Source organism: Onychostoma macrolepis, chromosome 08 (genome assembly GCF_012432095.1).
Source record: "Onychostoma macrolepis isolate SWU-2019 chromosome 08, ASM1243209v1, whole genome shotgun sequence".
Classification (NCBI taxonomy): Eukaryota; Metazoa; Chordata; class Actinopteri; order Cypriniformes; family Cyprinidae; genus Onychostoma; species Onychostoma macrolepis.
The window spans coordinates 637,896-660,043 of NC_081162.1; the positions used below are offsets into that span (position 1 = coordinate 637,896).

The window sequence follows — 22,148 nt, forward strand, 5'->3', positions numbered from 1 at the left end:
AGATATTTTTAAAGTAAAATACTGTATTTTAATAATAAGTACTCTTTTTTTAAAAGAATGCTCAAGTGCTCTTTTTCACAAGGGTCTGCAAGGATGTGACTGTAAAACAGTACAGTATGATTGTAGCAGCTGAATACAGTACACGTCTGCGCTTGACTGATGTATATATGATAGTAAATGGTTGCTAGAACTGTGCTTTAAGCATGTTAATATCACATCATGAATCAGTGGTTTTTAACTGGTGGGTAAATTAAAATAATATAATGCAACTAGGTAGTTGTGTACATTCATGGCAAAATTAATAGACTGAATTACTTCCCACATCTTTTGTTGAAATGCATTGGTCCATTGAGTGTGTTTTATCTCCTGCAGCCTGCTGTACAAGGCCATCGACTCAAACAAGGAAAACATGGGTCCCATTTACAACTACCGCGTAGAGATCTCCATCTTCTTCATCATCTACATCATCGTCATCGCCTTCTTCATGATGAACATTTTTGTGGGTTTTGTCATCGTCACGTTTCAGGAGCAGGGCGAGAAAGAGTACAAGAACTGTGAGCTGGACAAGAACCAGGTCTGCAAGTTCATACAGATATTATTCTGATCCAGTTATGATATGAATGAAAGACGAGGGTGTGAGTGTTCTTGTGTTTTGACAGCGCCAGTGTGTGGAGTACGCTCTGAAAGCCCGTCCGCTGAGGAGATACATCCCTAAAAACCCGTACCAGTATAAGTTCTGGTATGTGGTGAACTCCACAGGCTTTGAGTATGTCATGTTCGTGCTCATCGTCCTCAACACACTGTGTCTGGCCGTTCAGGTGAGTAGACAGATCAAAACATCAGCACTGTTACACAAACACAGCGGCGTCTTCAGAGAATATGAAGCAGATGGGCACAGCCTGACGCTTTTTAACTTTCTCAGTTTGCGTAAATCCACATGCGGTTCACAGTATCATTTTTTATCCACTTGTCTAGTACAAATATGTCGCTTTGTTTCATAATTACAGTGTATACGTGTTTCTTTATTTACCCCAAAAGAATGGAAGTGAAATGTGACAACATGCCCCGTAGGTGGGGTACATTGTAAGATGTGAGGGACACGTTGTAACTTGAGCATATGACAGCTTAAAATGTTATCCGATCTAATGAGAAAAGGACAAACTAAAATGTTTGGTAAATAAAATAAAATTATTAACTTTTTAAAATAAAAATTGCATTTTTTAAGAATGAAAAATAATCGAATTGAATCTAAATCAAATCTGGAGTTTGTCAATGAACACACTGCAGCCATGCTTGGGACGGCACCCTGATCACGACACATAGCTATACAGAATAGTTCAAAACGACGTGGAGAAATAGATGAAGAAGCAGACCTCCACACAACAGGAGAAAAACAGACCAGCCAAAATGTTTTACATTTCTTGTCAGTCTTTATTCACCCTTTCTCATGGTTTCTCATTAAAAAATCATAGAACTAAATAGTGTAAATTACATCGCTAATGTCATAGAATAGCATAGTTTAATAATAGCGGGGCACATTGTAACGCAGTGTTACAGCCTTCCCCATCTGCACAACTGGACCTTAAAACTGGTTAGTGTCTTCTGCTAGTTATTATCTAAACTGATAAATAACAGATTGGAGATTAAAATAATAGCAGATTTGTCTGATTTTAAATGAATTCTAAAAACTGAGATGAAAATTTCCAGACATGTACTATTTCTATGGTAAAATAAATGTTCAGCGATATCTTCAAAATAAACTTTTTTTCTCTATATAGTGTTGATATGGCAACCAGCAAATACAGTGAATTTTGTTATGCTAGCATGTGTGCAAATCTTTAAACCACGTGTTGCAAGAGCTGTTTTCACTGTTTTCAAGTTCACCATCACACTTTTGAAAAAAACCTCAATTTAAACAATGAAGACACATCACTCCTGGTTTGATAGTCCAACTATTCACTTTCATCTGTTTATTTTACTTTTATCCACTTGAATATGAGAATTAATAAATATGAGTGCCATAATCAGATACAGGAAGTAAAAACCTTTCACGACAGACCTACTGTGAACTCAGCAGAAACTACAACTTTAGAAAAACATTATTATATGTTTTTATAGACGCCCCCCTCAACCGGTACTGTTCCCCTTAAGGAGTGCGCTCTACAGGTTGAAAAGCCCAGCTCTATTCAAGCATATGCAATAAATCCAGTACAAGTCGTGAGTCCTAGAGTAGTACAATGTTGGTTCTTTGGTGGTTAAGGAATAATTGTTTATTTTCTGTTCGGACCTCTGGAAACCATCTTGAACTATTTATGAAGAACCAAGTATTAAGAACTGTACTATATTCCACACAAAAAAATGATGTTCTTGTTTTTATTTTCTACGTATCGTACACAGCATCACGGCCAGTCGCGTCTTTTCAATTATGCGATGGACATTTTGAACATGGTGTTCACGGGGGTCTTTGCAGTTGAAATGATCCTCAAACTGGTTGCCTTCAAACCAAAGGTAGGTCTTCCTTTAGTCTGGCTATAATGCAGTGATGTCAGAGCGCTTGTGCCCCTGTCCTGTGATGTTTAACCCTTCTGCTCTCCTGTCCTCCCCGCCGCTGTCTGTCTGATTAGGGTTATTGTGTGGACCCCTGGAATGGGTTTGATGCTCTGGTGGTGATTGGCAGCGTAGTAGACATCATTCTGAGTCAGGTAGACCCCCGGCTTTCCTCTCGTCTGTCTGACCCTCACTTTTTCTCATCTTTTTCTCACCTCTGCTAGTTGGTGCTGTCTGATTTTGTGTCTCGTCCTTCAGCGTGCTGTGTTTATGGATGTATCTGACACTCTTACTTCAGGGGGAATATGCTTTCGGCAAATCTTGTTTATACCCAGAGAAAACCATGGTTGCAGGATTTAAGCGACAGCAAAATGCTAAAACATGTCAGATCAGAAGATATCATATGTTATTATATAGATATATTATAAATGTTTGTGCTGACTAATAAATAATATGGGAGTCTCACAATACCTGTCAAGAACATGCCATATTTGTCCCCAAAATCATTCTACCAGTGAAGCCTGTTTTTTTTTTATTTTTTTTTTATTTAAACCCCAAATTCAGATGCAGAAAAATGTCATTATAGGAAAAAATTATTTTCATGTACTGAGTTCACAATATTTATACATCACTATAATATGTATTGTTCCTTTAATTTTTATAGAATACTGTACAGTCATCCAGTTATTATTGTAAAATAAATAAATAAATAAATAAAGCCCGATTGGGTGATCAGGGCCCCGTTTTCATATGTGGATTTAAGGTAACTCTGTCCTGCATTCTTTAGAGTTCAGAGTTCAGAGTTGTTGTCACAGCAACAGGTCCGTAAGCTCAAACCTTCTTGAGATCAGGCTTATTTCACGTTAATAGGATTAGACTGCAGCTTTTTGAGCAGTGGTGATACTAAAAGTCTGTCCCAGTCTCCGCTTCTTTCTTACAGGAGCACCCTGTTGAGCGAGGGACAATAATGGTAGCACTTTATTTTACAGTCCTGTTACTCACGTACATACTACGTACTTATTATAGTAATTACAATAACTAATTAATAACTAGGAACTAACCCTGAACCTGAATCATTGTCAAAATCTAATATATCTTATCTAAATATAATAATAATAATAATATTGTGTTGACTATAATAATAGACAGCTGATTTTACACATTGAAATATTTTCTTTGTGAATTAAAAATTACCTTATAATTCTATTGGATGTAATTATTACCTAATTAATACCTAAACAATTTTAATTTTTAATTAATTTATTTGGTCCCACTTTATATTAGGTGGCCTTAACTACTGTGTACTTACATTTAAATTAATCATTTGGTACAATACACTTATTGTGTACATGCATGTTTTTACATTGTACTTATATTTTTCAAAATACCTATATGTAGTTACATCTGTAATTAATTTCTGTAATTATATTAATAATTACACTGTTGACCCATCCCTCACACCTTAACCCACCCTTAAACCTACCCAGACCACCAAACCTGCCCCTAACTTCACCCGTATCCCACCTCAATAACCGTTAAAGTGTTTTGCAATACAATATGACCACAATAAGTACATTGTACTTATTTTTTGATGCAAGTACATAGTAGTTAAGGCCACCTAATATAAAGTGTGAGCATTTATTTTTTATAATTATATAAACTCACAAAAACCCACAATAAATAAGTAAACAAACAAACAAATAAATAAATACAATTACAAAATCAAGTGACACGTCTCTAACATCTGCAAGACATGTGTGTAATGTGTCCAATGCAAAAGGTTTCCATTTTTTATTTTAGGATTTTAGGGTGAAATGAGACATGGACATGTTATTACGTGATTTATCATATAAAAACATGCCTGTTATAAATAAATACCCAGACTGCCTAGCTGTTGTTATTGTAGGATGTGTCTCAATCTGCTCCCTAGTTACAGTGCACTGGTTAGGTACAGTAGTTGGCCATCAGGAATGTCCCATTGTCAAAAATAACACAATGCCCCACAAAAAGTATTGGTTTCTCACTGTAATCACTGTAATGTCTTGTTCAGTCTCTCAGCTTGATAGAAATGGAGGACGAGCACATGATGACTTTTCATGACTTTTATAACAGCTGCATTACAACAAAGATGCACGATAAACAAAACAAGACCAAATGTTTAGTGGTTTACGACCCTTTGTAGCTTCAGAATTAGTGTATGTTCACAATACGCATAATGGGGAAATAGGGAGTGGAATGAGACACAGCAACAGTGTGTCGCTCTTTCTGTGTGTGGCTGCAGCATCATAACTCTGATTTTCTTCTGTCTTTTTCTTCCCACTCTCTGTTCCTTTGTCAATTCATCTCTTTCCTCCAATCCTCCTTTCCTCTCTCATCTCTCTGTTTCGCTGGGTGTCCGCAGCACTATTTTGCCGATGCATGGAACACGTTTGATGCCTTAATTGTTGTTGGTAGCATCATTGACATTGCGATCACGGAGATCAATGTAAGTAAAAGCGTGATCCAAGCCCAGCATCTCTGTCTGTTTTTGTATAAATATTAAAGGTGAAGCTTATGTGGGTAATTTTCAGGAGAAGTGCCATTTGTTTCCACATCTTATTGCTGATACAAACAGAAGGAAGGTAGTCACAGTATTTGATCAATGAAGCAATCTTTTCAAATACAATGTTTGTTCTTAAGCTAAATATCAGCCAGCTGCCAGTTGTAATATTTTAAATGAAATGATCTCATCCTAATATTTGCAGTTATTGAAATGTGCATTTTTCCCCCCAGCCTTTTCCCCATTATTTCAGGAGGACAGTGCAAGGGTAGACAGGGAGCATTAGAGAAGGAGCAATAGCAAGTGGTGTGGGAAAAGACCTAAAGTAAGGGCTCACACTCGGATCTGCTAAAGCGCTACTGTGCTGTTTGTTGGAGCACTTGCCCGCAAGGCTGTGACTGACTGTCTCTGTGATTTTTGTTCATCCATCTGTCACTTGAGGATTGAAATTCGATCATTTTGAACACCTGAGCAGTCCAGATGCACTAAATAGACAAAAGTATAGGGACACCCCTTTCTAATGAACAGGTTTGACTACTTCAGTAATTTCCATGAGTACAAATCTTAATGTTTAAGCATATAATGATATTCTAGGGTGCATCACAATTGTTCATCACAATTGTGTGCTTCTAATTTTATAGCAAACACTTTTCTATTCTAACATGACAATGCCTCTGTGTATAAGGCAAGGTTCAAAAAGAAATGATTGATTGAGTCAGTGTGGAAGAACTTTACCGGTCTGAACACCTCTGCTGTGACTTTAAATGCAGACCTTGAGCCAAAAACTCATCACCAAACACCAATGACTTGTACATAAACTATATGGACAAAAGTATTGGCACCCCCTTCTTTAGACCAGAAAAAGCACTTCCAAAACTGTGGCAACAAAGATGGAAACATAATACATGGAATTTTGGAATTTTACATTTTGGAAGTGTCTAAAATGACTGTATCCCATATGTACAAGTCATTGGTGTTTGGTGATTCTGGTGTTTTTGGCTCGAGGTCTGCATTTAAAGTCACAGTATTTATGGCAGTGACAACCATAGTCCTTTTGGCCTAAGGTCTGAAAATATAATTACTTGAAATACTTTTCAAAAGAATGAAAGCATGAAGGCTTCAGGCACAAATGGCACTGTTTTCTGAGAATTACCTGTATCACTGTAATGTTAGAAGTATGCCATAAACACATTTTTAGTGTTTAAAGTGATCCTATGCAGCTGAAATGAATTACTGATTTTTTTTTCTTTTATGTGTTTAATATGTCAAACTCAGTATTGAGGGCATTGTCTAGGCATAATTAGTTTAAAAGGAAGCTCAACTGTATTTCATGTAATTCATCATGAGAAAGCTCAATAATTAGAATTTTGAATATATAATAAAGTATATATACTAAATAAATATACACTAAAGTGTGTATATATGTATATTGACTTTAGTATATATTGCTATAAATACTATAGGTCGATTGTGAGTTTTAATACGAGCCCTTTGATTTGTTGAAGCAAACAGAAGCTGCTGTATTTGCAGTATAGACAGGGGTAAGATGCCCGGTGTGTTGTCTTGAAAAGAAGGTCCTTGTCATGAATATGGGACCATTAAGCATTTGTTGTTGGGAATGTGAAGCCTGCAGTGCATGCACAAACTCTGCATGAAAATGACCAATGAATGATGCAGAACGTTAAAACACTCAAAAGCACGGTCTGTTCACACATTCATCGCACACAATCCACACACACTGTGCAATGTGTGACAGAGACACACTGAAGTGGAGAGTGGAAACACATTGTACCTCATTAACATGAACTGTGTCTTGAATGCTGTCTGGTGTTTTTCTCAGAACACGGAAGACAGTGCAAGAATTTCCATCACATTCTTTCGTCTGTTTCGTGTCATGCGCTTAGTGAAGTTGTTGAGCAGAGGAGAGGGCATTCGCACGCTCCTGTGGACCTTCATCAAATCATTTCAGGTACGCTCATTTCATTAAGCAACTTAATACATGACTGTCTGGAATACTTTATTGTGATTGATCAGTTTGGGCATTAAGTGCACAAATAATTTGACAACTGACAAATTAACCAACAAAGCAGTGACACTTTTACATCTCCCGTCACTCAACACTCAAGTTCATTTGTGCCATCTTAAGTCTCAAAATCATTAACTTTTGACTGTGGTTAAAATGCTGAGCACAAAACCTGAAGCTTAGGTGTCTTCAGTTAAAGTGAGAAGTTGGAAAAATCTTTTAAAAGAACCAAAAACTGGTGGGACAAATAGGAATATAATAATAGAAGTACATGTAAAATTGCAGCTACTGTGTAGCCACATTGTGTAGAGTTTCGACTGACAGCTAAAGGTCTGGGCACTATAGCAGCTTTCATTGGTGAATAACCACCCACTTAGACAGGCAGAGGCTGTCTCACTGGCAAACAAAGCAACCAACCACAGCTTAGTTTGTTTAGCACGGGCATCAGAACCATTTTATGTGGGTGGGACAAGACCCACCCTTTTTTTTTAAGACCAGTGATATTGGATCGACTCTAATTCAGCGCTTTGTCAAATCCATTCCATTTGAGGAATGCCCTAATAAATTAAACTCCATTTTGTGTTTTAGCTACAGCCTTGACCTCCACGCTGCCGCTTCCTCAAATCCATTCCAATTGGCTCATTCAGAACCATATAAATTAAACTCCATTCCTCGTTTTCACTACTCACCCGGCCGCCGACTGCACTCCTGTGACACAGCAAGGTCAACATCTTAGCATAAACAAAACAAAAAGCATCTTAGCATATCTGTGGCCTGTTGCGTGAAGATATCAAATTAGCACAACAAAAAAGAAACAAGCCTCAACACAACAAAATTAGCGCAACACAACAACAAAAAAAAAGCCACAACACAACAAAAATAGCACAACACAGTGGTAACAAGCCGCAAAACAATGCAAACAAGTTGCAAAACAGCAGAAACAAGCCACAACACAACTAAATTAGCGCAACACAACAACAAAAAAAAAGCCACAACACAACAAAAATAGCACAACACAACGGTAACAAGTCGCAAAACAATGGAAACAAGTCGCAACAATGGAAACAAGTCACAACACAATGAAATTAGCACAACACAATGGTAACAAGCCGCAAAACAATGGAAACAAGTCGCAACACAACGGAAACAAGCCACAACACAAAAAAAAGTGCACAACACAATGAAATTAGCACAACACAATGGAAACAAGTCACAACACAATGAAATTAGCACAACACAATGGAAACAAAGCCACAAAACAATGGAAACAATTCACAACCACTGATCTATATATAATGACTGGATCGCTTGTTGCGTTCTAAACTGCCGGCAGGCAGTGAAGCCACCGGAAGTGTTCGATCCGCCATCTTACTACTCCCTACCAGCAGAGAGCACATGCAAACCGATGACCTAAAATCACCCGATTTGAAGCGAATCAGTCAAACGGGATTAGTTTTTATGTTATGTGTATGTGAATTCATTTTTACTTCAGATGTTATCTGCAATGTTTATGGTCTTTTTGGGCAGGATAAGCAATATATTTAAATGGTTTAGGTGGGTGTGCCTGCTGCGCACTGCCGACACAGGTAATGTTAACTGATCCAACACAAAATATAGCCTATTTCTTTATGTACGTAATTATTTAGGAATCATTAAACATGAACGTATTAGTATCAGAAATTGATTTGAATATACAATGAATAATAGCCTCAGTTACTATATTGCTCTATGTTGTACTGAAATGAAAAGCTTAACTTACCATACATCATCTTGAAATAAAGCTTCTTGCTTCTTCCGTGCTGAAAGTTAGTCATTTCTCTGAATAAATTATGATGTGTATATTTTTAATGTCATGATTGAGCAACATCTATTTCAGACTCTCCAAGATCGCGCAAATACTGTATGCTTACCCTTTATGTAAAATGTAACATGCTAAATTAATCATTTATTTAACCACCGTTTAAATCTGCTTCAAAACGAATGCTGTTAACAAAATCATTGTTGAAACATTTGCAGTTAGCTTACTGTATGAATAAAAACACTGTAACAAAATTATAAACAATGAATAACTGTACAAGGCGAAGGTATATGTGTATACAAAGCATAAATCTTTCTTCAGATTTCAGAATGAGCACTTTGCGATATATATGTTGAGGTCGTGTCCGTCTGATGTTTATCATGTTCATCTGATGTTCGCTACTGTAATGTATATGAAGGTAACGTTTTAATAAGCAGGGGAAATGCCCGACATTTTTAAATAATAACCGTTTACATGCCCAGGGAGTGTGCATTGTAAGAATGCACAGGGATACTTCAGATTTAAAAACGCTGACTTGTTAGGTGATGTTTTCTCATTAAATTCGTACGATTTCCTATTAATTCAATAGAATGTATGGGAATACTGGGGAATACAAATATGGCGGCGAGGTGGCTACACTTTCATGACGTCATGAGCAATCCAGTTCTCTATTGTAGATCAGTGGTCGCAACACAACAAAACCAAGCCGCAACACAATTAAATTAGTGCAACACAATGGAAACAAGCCGCAACACAATGAAATTAGCACAACGGTAACAAACCGCAAAACAATGGAAACGTCGCAACACAATGGAAACAAGCCACAACACAACAAAATTAGCGCAACACAATAGAAACAAGCCACAACACAACGAAATTAGCGCAACATAATGGAAACAAGCTACAACACAACAAAATTAGCGCAACACAATAGAAACAAGCCACAACACAACGAAATTAGCGCAACATAATGGAAACAAGCTACAACACAACAAAATTAGTGCAACACAATGGAAACAAGCCGCAACACAATGAAATTAGCACAACACAATGGTAACAAGCTGCAAAAAAATGGAAACGTCGCAACATAACGGAAACAAGCCACAACACAAAAAATTTTCCACAACACAATGAAATTAGCATAACACAATGGAAACAAGCCACAACACAATTAAATTAGTGCAACATAATGGAAACAAGCTACAACACAACAAAATTAGCGCAACACAATGGAAACAAGCTACAACACAACAAAATTAGCGCAACACAATGGAAACAAGCCGCAACACAACGAAATTAGCACAACACAACGGTAACAAGCCAAACCTGTTGAAAAAAAACAGCATATGCTGGTTAGGTATGTTTTGAAGCATGGCAGCTGGTTTATTCTGGTCCTGAGCTGGTTATAAGCTGGCTATGTCTGTGACTAGCTGATAGTTAACTAGTGCATATAAAGAAGTAACTTGGAATGCAGATTAATAAAATACATACAATTATTTTAATATTGCAATAAGTAGCTTTATAAATGTAATGTTTGACTTCAGGTTAGGGTTTATTTATATTTAAAGGTAGGGTAGACTATTTCGGAAAGGCAAGCGATAGCAAGCTAGCTTTGAAAGCAAGATCCCTCCCTCCCTGAATAATGCAAAGCCATGCCTCCAAAACACATGAGCGCACTCCGTCAGAGCAGCGACTAACCTGCGGCGGCGTTGGTGGAGGATTGAATGCAGGGCTGTCAGATTACCTCACGTCTCATTCACCGCTGAGAAAACATTACAGCACAAAGCACATAATATTGCAATAATAGTGGCTTTCATTCTCGCTAGAACACGCTGATGACGTACAATGTCTGCACAAACAGGTGCCCAGAGGTATACAAATACATATTTTGACAGGCAGGCATGACATCCTATCGTAATGTTCGGATCGAACATTTTGATTGGACGAACATTTCATGGTCCTATGCCTTCAACAGATGATATAAATACATTAAAATAAATTTAAACCACTTAATTTAGTGATTGCTATCGGGATGTGAAGAGATTTTTGAACCAAATCACCTTCCCTGCCTTTAATAATGAAGACTGGCTGATGTCATTTCCTCCTCTGTGTCTCTCAGGCTCTTCCGTATGTGGCTCTGCTTATTGCCATGTTGTTCTTCATCTATGCTGTCATTGGAATGCAGGTAAATCATCTGCTGGTGTAATGTAGTAAACCTGCTGTGAATTATGATAATGTGATGGTTTTATTATTTTAGGTGTTCGGGAAGATCGCCATGGTGGATGGAACCAGTATTAATCGTAACAATAATTTCCAGACCTTTCTACAAGCTGTGCTCCTGCTGTTCAGGTATGTTCATGAGAATATTGTGTTTGTGAGCATTGATGTTTCACTTCAGTTTAGTGAAGTGAGTCTTACTGGAATGGCAAAAGCTGTCCATTCATATTATCAAAGCAGTGTAAATTAAGTGAAATAACATCCAAAAATACTAGTGTAATTGGAGTGAATTAGTATTAACTAGTAAAAAATGTGAAGGTGAATCAATGTTTTCAGTAAGCATAGCTAGCAGCACATTTATGCATTAAAATATAACATTTAATCAGAAACCAAGTAGTAAATTTTTTGCTCAATTAATAAGTTTTGTCAGGCTGTGCATCTCCTGCTTTTGAATACCAAATATACAAAATGTAAAATTTTTGCATGTGTGTTGGTCGGCTGTCCACGATGAACCGTACCATATAGGGCAAATTCGTAATAAAAGTTAAAATCAAAATTAATTTGCCAATAATTGTAATAATTCACAAAAGTACAGGATGGTCTTTCATTGGTTTTTGTCTTACTGTATGTCAGATGTGCGACAGGTGAGGCATGGCAGCAGATCATGTTGGCGTGTTTGCCTGGCAAACAGTGTGACTCTGAGTCCGACTATAACCCTGGAGAGGAGAAAACCTGTGGCAACAACTTCGCTATCCTCTACTTCATCAGCTTCTACATGCTCTGTGCTTTTCTGGTACCTCAAAACATTTCAGCTTTTAAGAAGTGTTGCATTTGTGTGTTTAGTAGTTCTAAGCATATTCAGTCTCTAATAATCATGCATCTACTCCTACTACTTCACGTTCTTTTTCTCTTCAACATTGCTCTGTTTTCCTACTCTGTAATAATTGTTTTTGTTTTGTTATCTGACATAAATGATTTTGCTCAGTTTTATTATTGTTCCTTTTTTCCAGATCATTAATCTGTTTGTCGCTGTCATCATGGACAACTTTGACTACCTGACGCGTGATTGGTCAATTCTTGGACCACATCATTTAGATGAATTTAAGAGGATCTGGTCGGAATATGATCCTGAGGCCAAGTATATATCCAAAAGTTGTTGTACTTCTAGATCACTCTGTGTGTGTTTTGTTTGACAATGAATACTGTGTGTGTATCAGGGGCCGTATAAAACACTTAGATGTGGTGACATTACTGCGCAGGATTCAACCGCCGCTGGGCTTTGGCAAGCTGTGTCCTCATAGAGTGGCTTGCAAGGTATAAAGCACATGCACATAGACATACATGCATAAAAATGTGCAGAGACATACATTTTCCTTTTTAAAATACTAAGCAAGATTTTTTTCAACTTAAAGCAGCCTCTCTAGGATTTTGCGATTGTAAAATGTAATGCAAAATTAAGCAAATTAAGTTTTTTCCCACCTGCAGTTAGCATTTTTTTTGAGAGAATAATTCCTCTGAAAGAGCAATTTCCCCAGATATCCTGGCATAAAAATGCCAGCGTGGCATTTTCTCACTTGTTCTGTTCTTCGGAGCTGATGTAGCATCTCTTACTGAGAAGCAGCACTTCATTCACCTCTCCAAAACCTCTGCATTGGACTTTACTATACAATAAAACTAATTGGGGGAGGGGAGGGGGAAGAGAAAGTGACCGACTGAAAGTGAATGAGGGGTACCATAGGTAACCGAGACTTTAACATCAAGGGAGAAGCAATATTAGCTAATCAAAATTCTTAATTCTGAAACAAATGAATCACCATGTTACCTTATGTTTATATTGTTAATATTTACATGTGAAGTATGTGGGGCAAAATTTAACTTTCTATAGGATTATTGATACTACAGTAGTCAACATTGAAATGGATCAAAACCTTTCATCAAAGTTGTCCAAAAACCAAAACAATACCCATTCTTGTCCTAGGACAACTTTGAACTATTTTGATCCACTTCAAATGCTGACCACTGTATTAAACTACTACTTGTAATACTGAATATTTGTATCTTGGGGTGAATATGTGCTTGTCCTAATAATGCCTGATTTCACCAGTAATATAGATTTCATTATGTACATTGTTTTATTGCATATACATTTTTTAAACACTTCTGGTTAATGTAATCACTGATAATACTGTGATTGGATGAATGGAAAAAAATGCTAAAACAATGTTACAACAATCGGCAATGATATAAAAAACAACATATGATTTAAAACACATGAAATGTACAATGTCACTGATTACATACAGTACAGTGGCAGTGTACACGCTGTTATGTGCTACACAATTCTGTATTTTCAGCAAAACAGAACTATGAATATTTCTGTTCTGGTGTCATGATTGCCTTATATTAAGTAACTCTACATGAAAAGTATAATTGTACTTTTACTGTCATTAACACTAATTACATAAGCAAATCATACATTTTGGTGGGTTTTCGCTGTAAAAAATAATTCTTCAAATATAGCTGCAGCAATTTCACTAATTGTAGGCTGCAAAAATAAAAAAGGACTTTTTAGACCATGTGATATAATATTAATAAAGCATATATAACATTGATAAAGGAAGTTTAAATATAAATATCACATGCATTAGTTGCATTATACACACAGACTAAAAACGCCCCTCTTTCTCCTAAAATCTCCTTAGAGGTTGGTTGCCATGAACATGCCACTAAATAGCGACGGTACGGTTATGTTCAATGCCACCCTGTTCGCTCTGGTCAGAACTGGTCTGAAAATCAAGACTGAAGGTAAAGATTTTGCGACAGACTTTCACATGTCTGTGCTGGTGTGAATGTGTCATTAATTGTGTCATTGACTGTGTGTCTCTCAGGGAATCTGGAACAAGCCAATGAGGAGTTACGAGCCGTCATCAAGAAGATCTGGAAGAGAACTAGCATGAAACTCCTGGACCAAGTGGTGCCACCTGCTGGAGGTCCAACACAAACACACACACACACATAGGATTACATGTTTTACGGGGATTCTCCATAGGTGCAATGGTTTTTATACTGTACAAACTGTATTTTCTATCCCCTTACCCTAAACCTACCCCTAAAACTATCCCCCACAAAACTTTCTGCATTTTTAGATTTTCAAAAAAACGTAATTCTGTATGATTTATAAGCTTGTTTCTTCATGGGACCAAAAAATATCCCCACAAGGTCAAAGTTTACTGGCATTTCTACACTTGTGGAGACATTTGGTCTCTATAATGTAGGGAATACCAGGTACACATGCATACAATGTGTCCTGTATCAAGGAAATTAAACGTATAGCGTTAGTTCTGGCAGGTCAAGCTTGCATCAGCTGACTCTCAGCTGATCACATCTACCTATAGGAATACAACACCTGTCACGTCATTCCTATATATGCTTTTTGCTTGCTCGGGAGCAATTACCCTCCTCCATCCCCAACTCCTCCTTTCGCCACAGTCAGGACTTGGCTTTCTGATATTCCTGTTAAATCAGATTCCCTTATCTTGAGTAATGTGTTACACTTAAATATCATTAAGTACATTAATAATATCTGCTTTGTTCTGTTCTGTTAACCCTATGGGGGTTATTATTGCTGCTCTCCCTGCTCATTCAGGATGGGCAGGGAGGTTTTGCCCAGAACAGAACCATACCGCCAAACCAAACTGTAAGCTGTCTATCATTTTGACGATAGTGGTCCTGACAGAACTTGTGTTTAGGAGAGGGGGTATCAGTTATCAATTTTTTTTTTCTCAGCGATTTTATAATGTACAGGTCATTCTTTTTAATGTAGTACTTTTTTGAATGTCTTGTTGTGGTTTTGTCTCGTGGGGTGGTGAAACTGAACCCACTTTGTTTCAACTTATCAGTTATCCCTTGAGTAATGGAGGCTGTATCATCTGGTGGTACTGAGGATGTGGGAGGTGTTTAGGGAGATGAAAGTGGACTTAATTGTGTCTGTCAAGGTGACACACTGTCCACGTTCTTCACAGGTGGCCATGAGGTCATAATTATGAATTCCCTCCCATTTGGGTGAGGGAGGACCAATCCGCTGTGGTTCACGGTCTTGGTGCCTCTACTGGACGCTCCTCCTTCCTGATTACAGAGAGGAAGCACATGCACCCAGACAAATGCAGCCCCCAAATTCTTGAGTTCCTGGCCAGGACTCAAACCAGTGAACTTCTTGACAAATATTAAAATGTATTCCTGTCTTCACTTAATTGTAATATAAATTAAAGAAAGCAAATTCTAAACGAATTATCAATTACTAATATGATTTTCAGTGTATTGAAGCATATATCATGGGCATATGAAAATGTACTGCATGACAAGAACGACTCAAACACAGTACTTTAGTCTTGTGTAATGATACGAGTAGGTCATCGGCTGTTTGTGTGGTCTGTGTGTTTAGATGATGACATCACTGTGGGGAAGTTCTATGCCACTTTCCTGATTCAGGACTACTTCAGGAAATTCAGGAAACGCAAGGAGCAAGGTCTTGTGGGATGCCAACCCTATTTAAACACCACTACCGCTCTGCAGGTGAGCTAAAACTCTGAAAACTTTAGGCCCTGATGTATGTCACAGGGTTGTTGAATCGAAACAGAAATGGTGTGTTTTTATCTGCCTCTTCTGCAGGCTGGTCTGCGCACACTGCATGATATCGGCCCTGAGATCCGTCGAGCCATATCATGTGATCTACAGGATGAAGGTCTAGTAGACGTCAACCTCCATGAGGAGGAAAAGATATACGAGGTAAAGCACTTCAGTCTTTATTGGTGCACATGTGCACATGTATTAGAGCATTGCACTGTTAACCACGTCATGGGTTTGACTCCAAGCGAATGTGTGAACCCGGCTCGAGGATTGCGCCAAGGTTTTTAATTAAACTGGAAAGCAATTTTTGCAAATTCTGAATGAACTACTTGAGATTTTGAATAAATTTGATTTGATTTGAATAATATGCAAGTACTTTTAAAGTACTTTCTCTAATGCAGGGATCTCCAACACTGCTCCTGGAGAGCTGGGCTGTGTTTCACATTTTAACTTCCCTCGTCTCGTTGACTCAGATGTATGATGTTGATTATGTTGCCCACTAAGGGCTGAACCCTTGCTGGATTATAACATCCTTAGCCCTCGATCACTTGGAAGTTGGCTTATTAGTTACATTTTTCTTACCTTATGAATTAGTTTAATGCAGTATTCTATATGAATATAGATATGATCGGGCGGTTTCAAATATTTAAAAAATATATAAAAAAAAAAAATTGGTTGTTTAGGGTGGGAGTAAATTAAACTCTATCTGTGGTGACATCACAGTCGTGTTGCATTTGGAGATATGAAGTAGACTCGCTCACTAAGTCAAAATCAAGGGGTCGAGGGTCTGTCCCTCATCCACTTCACAAAGTGGAACACAATTCAAAATGGAAGCAGGGATAATGCACTGTGAGGGTCATGATGAATTATTTCCCGCATCTTGCCTGAAGATGGCGCCTGTGACTGAATCATCCATTTTCCAAACTGCTGGTCCAGTCTTAGCATAATATCATACAGGTATACATTTTATTTTAATTGATTATTAAATAGTTTAATTAAGGTTTATACGTGCTAGTTTCTATTACAGAGTTTGAGATCATTTTTTTCATTACTACTGGAGCTGCCGGTTTGTTAAGTTTCAGATAATTATTAAACAGCAAGCACAAACAGTGCTATATTAGTAGACTCGTGTAGGGAATAATGAATGTGTGTATAAGGGGTGATGTGAAACACAGCACTTGATTAGCTGGTTCAGGTGTGCTTGATTGGGGTTGGAGCTGAAATCTGCAGGATGGTAGCTTTCCAGGAGCAGGGTTGGAGACCCTGTTGTCTCGAGCAAGAAAATAATAAAAATGAAAGAAGAAAACTACTTAGAATTGTTTATTGGACCAAAAGTAACTTAAAAGGAAAGTTGTGGTCATTACTTTGCATACACCTTGCAAAATCTGCAAAATGTAAAAAAAAAAAACACTAAAAGGGAGTATTTGTTTATGTAGTCCTGCCCTGAATAATCTATTTCTTATCACAAATGTTTAGTCCACAAGACAAAATAATTGCTGAATTTCCACAAATGATTCATTTCAAAAGTTTACAGTACTTACACTTGATTCTTGATTCTTACTGTGTGTTGTTACTTATATGATTCATTACTGTGATAGTTTCATGAGTCCCTTGTTTGTCCTGAGCAGCTAAACTGTCCACTGTTGGTCATAAAAATCCCCCAGGTCCAAGTTTTAAATTTAAGTAAATACATTATGTTATAAGGTTTTTTACATGTTTTTACTAGAAAACAAGTCAGTATATATAATTTAAAATGAATTAATTAGTCTGTTTATGAAAATCTAGTGAATCCATGGGAACTGTTTTTGCTGTTATTGTCTGTATGTGCAGAGGAATGGGGTTGTGTTTGGGAATCATGTGAGTGGAGATCAGTACAGCAGTGTCACGCAGCGTCCCCTGCAGCTCCCGCTTCCTCTGTGCTCCACCCAAAATTACTGTCCGTCGATGTCAGACAAATCATCCAACTCCAATATCAACAATGCCAACGTGCCAGCGGTCATTGCCTTTCCCAACGGCTGGCACAGACAGTGCCGGCGGCTCTCTGGGACCCTGGTGTCCTCTCTGAGCTCCTACCTCAACCTCAGGAGTGATGGAGAACAGCTCAGGACTCACTCCAGAAGGTGAGAGGTCACAAAACCACTGAGATTACTACAGAAAACAAAATTAAAAAAACTAAGAAAAACTGGGCTTACCCTATGAGCCAAACAACCAACTCTCACGCATTCAGCGCAACTGACACTGTTCTCACGCTCTCATGCCACACGTGCGTTTTCTCACACAGTCAAAGGATGTTTCTAAATTCCAAGAACGCAAAGAACGGTCTTACCAGGCTACCTTGAAAGAACGAACTTGGAAGGACGCGATAAGTTTACTTTCACGAGCCTTCACATATTTGCGAGCTTGCAGCGGTAATCTCTTAAGCGAGAATGAGAAGTTTAAAGCTTACAGGTACTTCGTCCACCTGTAGTGTCTTCTGGGATTTCTCACAGTTTGATTCACTCAAGTCTGCATTCGATGCATCCTCAATTTCAAAAACACATCTGGGCACTTTCATGTGTCTTCTATACTTGCGTTCTTGAGTATTGAACTTTGACGGTTAATGACGACAGACAACGAGAACACAAGATCGCATAAGAACGCATATTGAGAAACGGCCAAAAGCACCTTCAGTTAAAACTGTAATAATAGGATATCGGTGAAACAGATTTGGTAAAGGCCCCAGTGCGTATTTGTGTTTGCGCTCTGGAAAACCAAATAAAAAAGTATTTACAATGTGTTTTTGTAGCATTAAGCAATGTAGCCAATTATAGACATGTCTGTTGATTTCTTGAACACCTCTGATTGGGCGTTCCGTTCAAGTTAGTCTCAATTCATTCACCTCTAAACACCAGATTTTTTCCTGCATGCTCGTGATTCCTCTCATTGTAACAAAGTGTAGACATGATTAAGAGATTCATTGTGCTTTTTAGAGAGCTTCATCGATAATAACGGAACATTGTGAGATTGCGACAAAGTGAAGTGAGTGACAGCTTTTTAGTGATTATATGGAAGCGCTATATTTGCTGACATTCTAGGCTACATATACAGTAATGCATTCAGAATTCGAAATTGCATTGATTGACATACTGTAGTGATAAGCAGTCGACCAAAGAAAAATATAATTTGTCAAAATTGGTGTGTATTACACGAAGTTAATGCAGACTAATAGATTAATTGAAAAATATTAGAATTGTCATATCAAAATATTTTGAAATGCGGTTGAAATTATTTGTAAAAGTAATGACTTATACTTCTTCTCTCGCTGTGCATTGCTATTCTTGTTGTAATGAATAGATATTAGTTTCACAGCACTGCAACTAGTGTTGAATGGATCGCAGTTGAGCCGTGATCCATACTGACCAGGCCTCACGGATTAATTGCAAAATGTAACCATAATAGAGTGAAATTATTTGTACGTGTTTACACACTTAAGCAATTTTAAACCATTCCAGCGCAAGAAGAAGCGAAAGAGCTTGATTCAGTATTGCACGCTGTTTTCTGTGTACATAGCAATGATATCGGCTGCTTATTTGTGTACTAATGATTTGTTTTTGCTGTGGCTTGCAGGCCGAGCGCCAGTGCTGTCGGATATCCGATCATCCACGTGGAAAACTCCGCCCTCAGGGACATCAGTGACGATGACAGGAACTCTGGGGAGTATTACAGCGGAGACGAGTTCAATGAGGAGGATGTCATGCCAGCTACAGACAGGTATGGCTAGAAAACGCTTTTCAGAAAATGTATATCATTAGTATAACAGTAGCTGTTATCTTTAATTTCTCTTGGTTTCTTTTGAAAGGCCACACTTTCAGGACACTTCAGGTGATGGTGCTCCAGATAGACAGCAGGATGCGTGTGAATGCGTCTGTGATGATGATGAGCAGCTCATATCCCAGCAGTCCCAGAGGTCCTCAAAACGACTCCTGCTGTCCACAGCTCAATGTGAGATATTGGAAAATAATAAACAATCAAACTTTTTACAGTGTCACACTGAAACGAACAGAAAACTGAGAACTAGCATTACTGTGGGAATAAACATCAGACTGAATGGTTCCTCAACAAGCTGTGATGATAAATGGTTATATTGATCTATTATGGTACAGGTCCTTCACGAGGAAAAATGTATATATAAAGCATTTATGTCAGTGTGGTAGAAATATATTTCCTAAAAATTGATTTAAAGCATTTATTTGTCAATCTAAGAATACATTCACTTAGGTCACATCTGAAGAAAAACTATTTGTTGTCTGTAACATGAGTAAATATATAACACGTTTTAATCAAATTCAGCAAGGAACATACTTTATAATATTACAATTTCTAAAATATATATATATTATTAAATCATTATAAATCTAGTTTTGAGTAGGATTATACTTTCAGGATCAGAATCTTTATTGTCATTATACAAAGTATAATAATTCTGTGTGCACAAGAATATAAAATATGGCTCCATGAAGGATTATTCCATTTGCATTTAGTCTAAATGCAGACTAGTGTAAGACTTTTAAATTTATATAGTTCTAAAAACATTTCTCATAACAGCTACAGTTGTTGTTAGTTTGTTGTACATTTCTCCATTATAATAAATATGAATCTATATGTGTGTGCATTCTTCCATACAGCCTCTCACAAGCCCGCTTTCCATTTTGAGTGTCTGCGGAAACAGAACAGCCAAGATGAGATTCCCCTGCATCCAACGGGCCTGCCGCAGCATCAGGTGATAATGACATGACATACGCAGGGACCCCGCACACTATCGCCAACATAATAGATTAAGAACAACGGTAGTAGTGAGACATTACCTGTGACATGTACGTAAAGTGGCATCATGTTTTCTTGTGGCTGTGCAGGTGAGGACGCCGACTGGACAAGAATCGAGTAGAAAACGACTCTCTCCGACTCGCTCCATCCGCTCCTGGGTCACGCCTCCGGCCACGCCTCCGCCCTACACCCCTCTGATTCAGACCACGCCCAGCGCTAGCAGCACTCCAGGATTGGTTCACAGGGGCTTCTGGAATTCCCAGCAGGCCTCTGATTGGTCGACACGTTCTCCCTCCCCCTCGCTCCTGAAGGTTCCCCCCCGACTGTGCGGCCATCACCTGCAGCAGCGGAGCAGCGCTCAAAGCCTGGTGGAAGCGGTGAGTGATGCCGCTTGACCCTGAGAGTCGAGTCAGCGCTTCATACAATACAGATTGTGTCAAAGCAGCTTGACTGTGATTAACAGGAAAATAACAGAATCAATTATGGAAACTTGGTTCAATTCAGATTCTGCTGTAAAACAGCTCAGAGACAATAGTGTCATTATTTAGCTCAAGTTAGTTCAGTGTTGGTTTACGTCAACAAGAGTGTGAAGTTCATCAATTTAAAATTATCCTGGTTTGGTCCTTTGACTTAAGTGCAGCGGGGTTATTCTCACAGTTTGGTGGATTTTTGACTGACAAGGTGAAAAAAATAAAAAATGTAATAAAATATAATTTAAAAAAATATTTTTTTATTAATATAATATTGTACTTAGTGTGACCAGAGGGGAGAAAATGTCTTCCAGAAAAACACACTGGCCAAGCTCCTAATAGTCCTCACCAAATATTTCACATTCAAGGAAATTGCCCAGGATGTTTTAAACTAATGAAGCCCATTACTAGCTAGGAAATAAAAACATACGGTCGACTTAACATAGCTATGACTTTTGCCTCAATAAACTCCTGATTTGCTGTTTATTAATAGGTAGTTGTTAAGTTTAGGTATTGGGTAAGATTAGGGATGTAGAATATGGTCATGCAGAATATGTGCTTTATAAGTACTAATAAACAGCCAATATGTTAATAAGAGGCAGTTATAGTGAGAATCTGTCCCTGTACTAAAGTGTTACCCAACAGCTAGCAGAAATTTAGGATTAACAATTTAGGAAGGATTTTAATAAATATATCAAAAAATAAAAAAAATAGCACTTTCATGCCCAGTAATAACTGACACAGTAGGGTGGACATGTTATTTATTACGCCAGCGATTTTCAATTCCAGTCCTTGCTCTTGGATGGTGTTTTCCCGTCTGACCTCCATGGTATGAGTAATAAACCAGAAAAAAAATCTCACGTCAAAGAAGTGCAACCACCACCAATTGCGTAATCGCCACGGACCAGTGGTAGCTCAAAAGTGTTTAGGAGCCAAAATGAACTCAAAACCAACTTTGTATCAGCCTGATTTTGTTCCAAATGATGTCATATCTGTTCGTTCTTCGATTTCGTTTGAAGTATATCGGGGCCTTTACACTATATTGTCCCAGACTGGACTGCAAGTTAAACTTGCCTCTATTGCTGACTATAAACCTGCTGCCTGACACAATGTCTTTTGTTGTAG

At 37.9% G+C, this 22,148-nt stretch overlaps 1 protein-coding gene across 12 annotated transcripts in view; it reads left to right on the forward strand.

Annotated features, from left to right (window-relative positions):
• Positions 1-22,148, forward strand: part of cacna1db (calcium channel, voltage-dependent, L type, alpha 1D subunit, b) — a 93,357-nt gene that overhangs the window by 68,562 nt on the left and 2,647 nt on the right. For 9 of the 12 annotated variants that reach the window (XM_058785652.1, XM_058785647.1, XM_058785646.1 and 6 more), the window contains 20 exons: positions 373-574; positions 660-818; positions 2,398-2,508; positions 2,625-2,702; positions 4,949-5,032; positions 6,927-7,055; positions 11,027-11,092; positions 11,165-11,256; positions 11,758-11,917; positions 12,135-12,262; positions 12,342-12,438; positions 13,827-13,929; positions 14,013-14,114; positions 15,566-15,696; positions 15,793-15,909; positions 17,581-17,870; positions 19,357-19,500; positions 19,589-19,731; positions 20,415-20,509; positions 20,643-20,930. In XM_058785652.1, the coding sequence (XP_058641635.1) occupies positions 373-574; positions 660-818; positions 2,398-2,508; positions 2,625-2,702; positions 4,949-5,032; positions 6,927-7,055; positions 11,027-11,092; positions 11,165-11,256; positions 11,758-11,917; positions 12,135-12,262; positions 12,342-12,438; positions 13,827-13,929; positions 14,013-14,114; positions 15,566-15,696; positions 15,793-15,909; positions 17,581-17,870; positions 19,357-19,500; positions 19,589-19,731; positions 20,415-20,509; positions 20,643-20,930 (2,719 nt within the window). The remainder of the gene's footprint in view (positions 1-372; positions 575-659; positions 819-2,397; positions 2,509-2,624; positions 2,703-4,948; positions 5,033-6,926; positions 7,056-11,026; positions 11,093-11,164; positions 11,257-11,757; positions 11,918-12,134; positions 12,263-12,341; positions 12,439-13,826; positions 13,930-14,012; positions 14,115-15,565; positions 15,697-15,792; positions 15,910-17,580; positions 17,871-19,356; positions 19,501-19,588; positions 19,732-20,414; positions 20,510-20,642; positions 20,931-22,148) is intronic. The other 3 variants (XM_058785649.1, XM_058785653.1, XM_058785658.1) reach the window with 3 other exon arrangements.